The sequence below is a fragment of the Cynocephalus volans genome, chromosome 1 (genome assembly GCF_027409185.1).
Source record: "Cynocephalus volans isolate mCynVol1 chromosome 1, mCynVol1.pri, whole genome shotgun sequence".
In the NCBI taxonomy this organism is placed as follows: Eukaryota; Metazoa; Chordata; class Mammalia; order Dermoptera; family Cynocephalidae; genus Cynocephalus; species Cynocephalus volans.
The window spans coordinates 239,458,650-239,467,263 of record NC_084460.1 but is presented as its reverse complement, the minus strand read 5'-3'; the positions used below and the strand labels follow the sequence as shown (position 1 = coordinate 239,467,263).

The 8,614-nt window shown below is 38.5% G+C and overlaps 1 protein-coding gene across 2 annotated transcripts in view; it reads right to left on the bottom strand.

Annotated features, from left to right (window-relative positions):
- Nucleotides 1–1,213: 1,213 nt before the first annotated feature.
- LOC134381351 (plasma membrane ascorbate-dependent reductase CYBRD1) overlaps nt 1,214–8,614 on the bottom strand; it is a 32,609-nt gene continuing 25,208 nt past the window's right edge. Inside the window, exons 3-4 of one of the 2 annotated variants that reach the window (XM_063101450.1) lie at nt 5,673–5,827; nt 1,214–4,970 (exon numbers count right to left, since the gene is read on the bottom strand). In XM_063101450.1, the coding sequence (XP_062957520.1) occupies nt 4,667–4,970; nt 5,673–5,827 (459 nt within the window). In that variant the 3' untranslated portion in view covers nt 1,214–4,666. The remainder of the gene's footprint in view (nt 4,971–5,672; nt 5,828–8,614) is intronic. The other variant, XM_063101451.1, reaches the window with a different exon arrangement.

The following is an 8,614-nucleotide window of genomic DNA, read 5'->3' as shown; positions in this document are numbered from 1 at the left end:
ATCTGCAACAGCTTGATGGTCCAGGTCATTACTTGCAAATCAACAAGTCCTGTTTTAGCCACAAAATCAAGTATCATCACGGTCATGCCCTGGAGAGGGAAAAATGAGTTTTTAGTACCATAGATACTGCCCATCAACCAGCTATTAGTTATTTGGAAATTGTTAGCAACAGTTCTGCCCAAACTTTGCTGCCTATTTTGCAACATGTGGTTCAGCCTGGTTCTACCATTCACTCCAATTCACTGGCTACAAAAAATAACGTTCAGCCTCTCCATTTCCAATACACTCAGGTTAACCATAATGGTCCTAACTTTCGTTTTGTGTCACCTCTTGGTGTGCATATCCAACACGTGCAGTCCTATTGGGACACATGTAAAGCAAAGGGCAAGACCATGAGAGAAGTTTGTCATCATATGTTGTACTCATATTTGGCCGAATTTATATGATTGGTTTTTTTGGGAAATGATGCTTTCAATTCCCTTTTACTGCATATATCAGAACAATTTCCTGGTTCCTAGTATGATGTTTCCTTTTGATGCATATATCAGAGCAATTTCCTGTTAACAAATACAATGTTTTGATTTTGGTTTTAGTATGTGATAGAGTTAGGATGTGTTGTTCCCCCAAAACTCATGTGGAAATCTGATCCTCTAAGTGGCAGTGTTGGGAGCTGTTTGAGTTATGGGGACAGATCCCTCATGAATGGATTAATGCTTACCCTGGGGTGAGAGGGTCATGAGTGAGTTCTTGCTCTATTAGTTCCCATGAGAGCTGGTTGCTTACAAGGAGCCTGGCTCATGCTCGCTCTCTCTCTCTCTCTCCATGTGATCTGCTTATATCCGCTGTTCTTTATAAAGTATTCTGTTATGGCAACACAAAAACAGACTAATACAGTATGTTTTAGTATAAACATGCAGAGACAACTTCTTCAATTGATGTGACAAATTCTTCAACTGAATACGTCTGAGAGACAAACTGTTCAATTGATCCCAGGAAAGAAACTTTCAGAACAATACCTAAAACTTCCAGCCTGGAATTGATAACACACACACAGAACTTCTAAAATAACTTTTATTACTATATAAAAACAAGTCAAGAAAAAAATAGATGCATATTTTTCCTACAAAGTTATAAAATATTCACGATATTTAATATTTTTCCATAAGTGTGCTGAAATAAAAAGACAAATTTAAAGATAGAAATCTTTTCCACTTAAAGTTTTCAGGTACCTTGTAGTATATAAAGAATAATAATTTTCTTTCTTCTATACTTTCTTATGTGTAACTATAAGACATAGCAGTTACAGTTTTCTGTTGGAGTTATCTAGAAAAGGACATACCAGCTGGCCGGTTAGCTCAGTTGGTTAAAGCATGGTACTGATAACAGCAAGGTCCAGGGGTCAATCTCTGTGCTGGCCAGCTGCCCAAAAATAGAAAAAAGAAAAAAGAACACACCAAGATAAAAATTTCATCATATTGCAATAAAACCGGCATAAAACTTTACTTCTTCCTTTGCACTTTTAGATCTGGCAGTTGTGGTCAATCAGTACTGCACTGGAATTTCCAACTCAGCAGGGGAAAGAGCCTAATTAAAAATGAGACACACTGACGCACTCTTTATTTTGTCCTTTAGAAAACAGAAATCACCTGTCAGTATTCCTTAAAAAGTACAATTGCCTTCTTTGTCATTTCATTATAGGGTTTGAGATGTATTTCTGAACAGCTCACCTTAAATGGAACCACACGAGTAAAGGAAAGACAGTGCTTTGGAGGGCAATTCAGCTTGACCTAAGAAGCACAGGAAGCTGTACGCCCTTGATGTCATTAATGCAGAAAGTATATTCACTTGAATTTCTTGATAAAACCTTTGAGAGAAAAGCTTTAGTGTTGATTTAGATTGACTGTTAAAATAAACCTTTCTGTTCTGAAATTAGATTATGGGGTAAACCAAGCCAGACTATCTCCGTAGGTGATATAAGCTATAATTATTGGGGAGGTTTCAATCACTGTTTTGGAATTGACATCTAAACCTTTCTACTCCCCTATTCTTTGTGGTCTTTTTAATAAGATATTTTGGGGGGAGATGCTTTATGTAGGAAATATCAGCTTTTGAAAGATAAAGGTGTAATTATCATTAGAATAAAAAGCCCATTAAAAGTCTCAAACAGAAAGTTTTTGTAGATATATTTTACTATGCATTGTTTTTGTAAAGGCTGAGAAAGAAAGAAAAGATGTTCCTATAATATCTTTAAGATTACTCTCACATTAGCCCACATGAAAGATAAAATAAAGGGCTGAGATGAGGAATGCTCAAATACTTTGCAATGAAGCTATTCTAGTGCCAAATCCATAATTAACTTTTCACCGATAACCTCTTTTTTGGCCTTTATAAAAAAGAAATGGCAGGGCTGGCTGGTTAGTTCAGTAGCTTAGAGTGTGGTGCTGATGACACTAAGGTCAAGGGTTCGACTCCTTATCAGCCAGCTGCCAAAAAGAACCCAGAAACGGCAGCCTCAGTTCTTGGGGCTCTGTCACTATCCCTCCTCCCACCAAGAAAACCCCTGGAATTTTGTGCACTTCTATGTAATGAAACATTCATTTACCAAAATATGTCTGTGTGTGACCATGCAATTACTCCTTCTATCAAGATGTACCATGCTCTACCCATACTGAATTTAATTGTGCTACATACATGCCAAGCATTGGGCTGGGTACTGAGGATCCTTCTGATACTATTACCAATTTTGGAAAGAGAATTAATTAAATAAGAACAAAACAGTGTTTCAGCAAGGGAATCTTGAATGGTTATCCATAAAGTTTAAGGGACATCACGGAGCATGGCTTATTTCAGTCCTTGTAAGTAACTACCAGTCACCTAAATGGAAATCCACTAAGCACCAAAAATGTCAAGTTCTTTTGGAGTAAACCATAAGGTTTTTATCTACATTAAAATGCTTCAGTTTAAAATTGCAGGGAAGAAAAAATCAACCAAAAAATGAAAAACATCATTTCAGCATAGGAACTACTCTAGGTTTTAAGTCAGCCCAGAGCCTAGAGAGAGATCTCCATGCACAAAAAGTTGTCACTTACAAGTCTCAATTCACTACTAAGAACTCAAAGCTCAAAATATCTGCTAAAATTCCACAAATATCAGGAAGGACCTAGGGAAGGGCAGATCACGAGATAGGCCTCTCCTACCTCCAAACTCAAAGTTGTTCAGTAGTTAAGATTCTGAAAAACAAAAATTGCAATTAATTAATCTTGAAGGCTACAGATATTTTTGCCCAAATCTTTCTGTCACCAAGACACAATGTTAAGATCAAAGGGGCATCAAAGTAGACCATGGCTTGTTGGCAGTGTCAGGGGACCCATGATCTATATCCTTAGTTATCTAGGGAATTTGCCTTGGAAGAGAACCAAAGATAAGGAGGCATGCCTTTAACAACTCCACTCCACTCCAGCAATTGAGGTTTATTCAGATTGGGTGCAAACAGAAAAAAAATAGCATAGTGAAATGCTTAGGATCATGGACTGAGGAGCCAAACTGCCAGGGCTGGACTCTCAGTTCTACCACTTATGAACTGTGTGATCTTGGGCAGGTTACTAACCTCCCCAAGCTTCTGACTTCTCACCTATAAAATAGGGATAACAACAATACCTATCTCTCATAAGCTCTCTCTGGGAACTGAATGAACAAACATTTGCGAAACACTTAGAAAAGCGTCTGGTGCATAGTAAATGCCATGTAAGTTCTTTAAATAATAATAACAGAAACTTAGGAAAAATTGCTCTCTGAGGTTTGTGGAGCAGTTTATGCTTGCTTAAGGATTCAGGCATATTCTTATTCTAAGAGGTTTATTTTATTTACTAATTTGGTGGCTGGCCGGTATGGGATCTGAACCCTTGATCTTGATGTTACAATACCACGCTCTACCTGACTAACGTTTAAAATCTGGATTGTAAAGTATATCAACTCTAGGGAAGTCTTAGGACTAAGTTGAGTTTTGGAAAATCTTCCAATTCTGACCAGAGAAGATCTCTTCAGCTACCTATGGCCCAGTCACTATTCCAAAATACTCTAATATAAACCCTGGTCTCCAGGGTCAATCTGAGCCCAGATCTGCTGGGGAGGGAGTAGAAGGCAGGCACATGCCAAAGGGATCCAGTTATTCTCCTAATTTTTTTTTCTGTGCTCTAGTCATGACACCTTTGTAGCATAATGGTTTAAACCCTGTCCCAGATATTCAAGATCTGATTTTAAAACTTTAGGACTGGTTCTACCTAGTGCTGAAATCAATGGGCTCCCAGAATTAACAGGAAGCGACTGCATAAGAGGCCAGGGATGCTCCCAGTTTATCAAATTAACTAAGTGATAGACACATTTGGAGCATCTCTTCTGGACAAGGCACTGTGCTAATGTTTTGGTCCTCAACAAGAGGTAACATAACCGTAATTTATGTTTGCTATTATTTATGTTGATCATGTCCCTTCCAATTCAGGTAAGATCACAGGCCTCAATCAATACAAACTCTTTCAAGAAATCCTCCTTTATGATTAAAATAAATTTTAACCTATGCAGTGCAATCATCTTATGGCTAAATAGAAGAAGCTAAACCATACAGCTAGTTTTTAAAAGTGAAGTTCTACAGTTACATCTCTACAACATTTTACATGGTGGATCTCTGGCCGGCCTCATCGAGGGCAAGGTTTCTTTTCCTTGCCGCTCCTTCACTGTTTAACTCTGAATCCGATTTGTCCATGTTGTTGTCAGGGTTGTCTGCCATTGGGCTTTCCACTCCCTCTGCAGTGCCTCCATTTGGCCGAAGAAGGGTAGAATTTGGTTCTTTAGGACGTTTCCATTGTGGTCTGGTGACTATCCAAAAAATAAGAGCCCCAAACAACAGAATCAGAAGGCCAAGGGTATTTGTGAAAACTCCTTCTGGTGGGAATGAACTGTATGCAGGATTTGTCCTATGAAAGAAGAGAAAATCCGGTTACAAATACAGCAACATGCAAAATTCTTGAATTTATCTGCTCAAAATGCACACTGGGATGGCTCACTCATAGCTCACTCAGTTACAGCACAGTGCTGATAACACCAAAATTAAGGGTTTGGATCCCCATACTGGCCAGCCGCCAAAAAAAAAAAAAAAAAAAAAAAAAAATACACACACACACACACACACACACACACACACACACACTGGTACAGCTTCACTGTAAATTTCCTCAAAGCTTGACATTAAGAAGTTTAAGTTATGCTATAATTTACTCAGTGGTATATTACAAAATTGTTAAAAACCATAAGTATGCAAATAATATAGCATATGGAACAAAATCACTTAAAAATTGAAAAAAAAAGAGATGAAAATATATGTACACCATAATTACAATTAATATGAGAACACGCCCATCAACAAGACTGAAAAGGAATGCATAACTTCAGTAGTTGTTTTGTAAGCGTGGTACAATCTGTTGGACTTTTTGGTCCTTTGAAGCTTTTAGTAATAACATATTACATGTATAATATAATAAATTGTTTAAAAATAAATATCTTAAAATTTAAAATTTTTAATTAAAAATTTTAAAACTGCTATATTATATTTTCCCAATGAACAAATATTTAACATTTAATAGCATAAGTATTACAGTTACGAAGACTATGCAACTTACAGGGCAAAAAACAGTTTCTCTGTGATTCCCATAAGTGCTGCTACAATCACTGTTCCAAAGATGAGAAGTCCAGAATAGACATGTACGGGCATTAAAACTGCTCGAAGAGAAAGTGGAGCCCAAGGGAGCAGAAAGATGAAAAAACCTAGGACAAGCTAAACACCAAAAAGTGCAAGGTTATAATTTAATTTTAAGTTTTAACTAATTTTAAATTATTTAAAAAGAAATATGTGTAAAATAAGAAAACCTTTCATATAGAACCAAGGGGCAGTATATGAAAAGTCTGTTTCCCCACCCCAGTTCCATTACCCAAAGGTAACGCTTGTTATCACCTTCTCGTGTATCCTTCCAGAAAATTCCTATGCCTATACAAGCATATTATATACAATATTGTACACATATGTACATACACACATATATAGGTTTCTTTTAAGTATAAATAGGATTTTACTATATGTATTGCTCTGCATCTTGCTTTTTCCCCTTAACAGCATATCTTAGAGATCTTTTTATATCAATATGTGTTTATTTAGTTATTCTTTTTAATGGCTAATATTCTGTTTTAAGGATGTAGCATAATTTATTTATACAGTTCTCTATTTATGGACATTTCTGTTTCCAGTTTTTCTGTTATCATTAACAGGGGTGCAGTGAACATTCTGGTACTTATTTGTTTTTATAAATTTCCTAAGGTTGCCAAATAGGAAGGGAAGTAAACGATTTTTTAAATCACTAAAACCAAATACATTACGACACATAATTTGGTCAGTTCAACCTAAAAAGCTATGTGGAAAGAAGTTGACAATTTTGTTTTATGAGGAAGAAATGAATTCCACAGAAAAGTTGTCATTTCCTTGATAATTAAATGCCTAGTGGGATACATCTTTGCAGAGAAGACAGCAACACTCGTACATAAACTGAAGTCTGTTACACTTTCACACTTTTGCTTTGTTTTGTTGCCCCACACTCCCTGCCCATCAAGGATTATCTCTTCATGAAAATAAAGATGACTTAGTGGCTACTGAATTACTGAATTTAAAGGGACATTTTTTCCAGGTACTTATTTGGGATCTATCAACCTAACAAAGAGAGGAGAATGCGGAGTAAAGAACTAGCATCAGTGTTCATCTTCCCTGACTGAGACCCAAGAACTGTTGGGGGGCAGGGGGTACCAGAAGAATGGAGGCTGGAAGAGCGGCCCAAAGCCCTCATACACATTTAGAATCAGTTTGTGTGTAATATGCAATGGTGATGAATGGAGAGTAATCAAAATTGTATTTGAAAGGCTGATTTGCACATTTTATCATTCACTTAATAGCACAAATGCCTGACTATATTAGAAATGGTTCCGAGAGTTCCCTCTTGGTGTTTCAGAATATTCTTAATTCTCCTTCAGTGATTCTATTGGAATCAAAGGGCAATCTTCCTGATGTCCACGTTGTGCTTTGAAAATATGAAAATATGGCTCAGATAAGTGGCTGTCAGGGATTTAGCACAAATATATTTCTGAGTAAGTCACCATATCTTTTCTATGACTTACACGTAGAAATACATGTTTTGCATATTCCTGTTCTCCTAACCATTTTTATTCCTAAGATTCTTACTGTTTTCTCTCATTTCCTTCATGATTTATCATGCATAGTAGTCCTTTAGGGCTCAATGAAGGAGGTGGGATGTCAGAAATTTGCATATGGGATCTCTGGGCAATATAATTCCCATAAATCTTTCATCAATAAAAATATTTTTTCAACAGGAGAAAATTACTTTTAAAAGGAAAGGAAAAACATTTCAGAATACTTTAATTAAAAGTGTTTTAGGCTTCCAGTCAAGATGTCTGGAATAGACAGTCCCCAGAGTCACTCTCTCCTACAAATCAACCAATTTACAACAATAAAAAAGCAAGAACAGCCAAGCTGGGGCCACTAGAGCTCAGGGGAAGAGGAGGAGAGACCTATGGAGTTAATGAAGGCTGGAGAAGCCATGAAAAGCAAAAGAAAAAACCACTCCAATCATTTCATGCCTCAGCCACTTTAAAGCTGGAGCTGCTGAGCACATGGAGCAGAAGCCAGCAAAAGCCGCAGCTATGCCTTTCAGATGGAGTTGCTTGGAGGTGGCAGGGGAGAAGAGGGCCTTTGTGGCCCCCAGGCCAGCAAGACCACTAATAGGGTTCCCCTGGACCCACATAGGAGGGAAGAGCCACAACAACTGAAAAAAAGGAGCCACTCAGAGGCCAGGGAGTCATCACAAGGGACTGGTGCACAGCCCGTCTCATGAGAAGTGTTTGCAACAGGGGTGGAAGGGGAGATGGACCCACAAGGGGAACACTGGGACACAGCAAGGACAGCTGATCTGCACCCCAGTCAGCCAAGGACCACTCACAGGAGACTGGTCAGGAATATAGAATTGCACGGGGTGCAGTTTGATGAAAAGACTCAGGCCCAGATCAGAGTTTCTGCACAACCCAGGTGCACTGGATCTCTGGAGAGCCGGAAGTTCCTATAAAGTCAACCATTAAAACCTGTGCTGCACAAAAAGCCTTCTCTAGGGAATCAGCAGCAAAGCAGTAATTTAGCTCAACCACAGGGCTCAAGTACTGGTCCCACAGAAAGTCACCCCATTTTAGAAGTAAACAAAAGACAAAAAATTAGTTCTGGTCCACCTGGGGTCCTGAGGCTTGCATCCGGACTGGACCCCCACTGCCCCCACAACCAGGCACACCACCAGTGCCAAGGAGCATGCCAAAAATATCACCTCCATGTGGGTGGCCCACCACAGCCACCACACTAACCACAGTTGCCGTGAAAGCAGCTAGACGCCACAACCACCGCACAGATGGTCCGCCAGCCATTGGAGCGCATTGACACAAGGAGAGTCACCAGCAGAAACCAAAGAAGAGGATGTCTCTCTCCACAAAACCCATTCCAGAGTGACAGAAGAAGCAT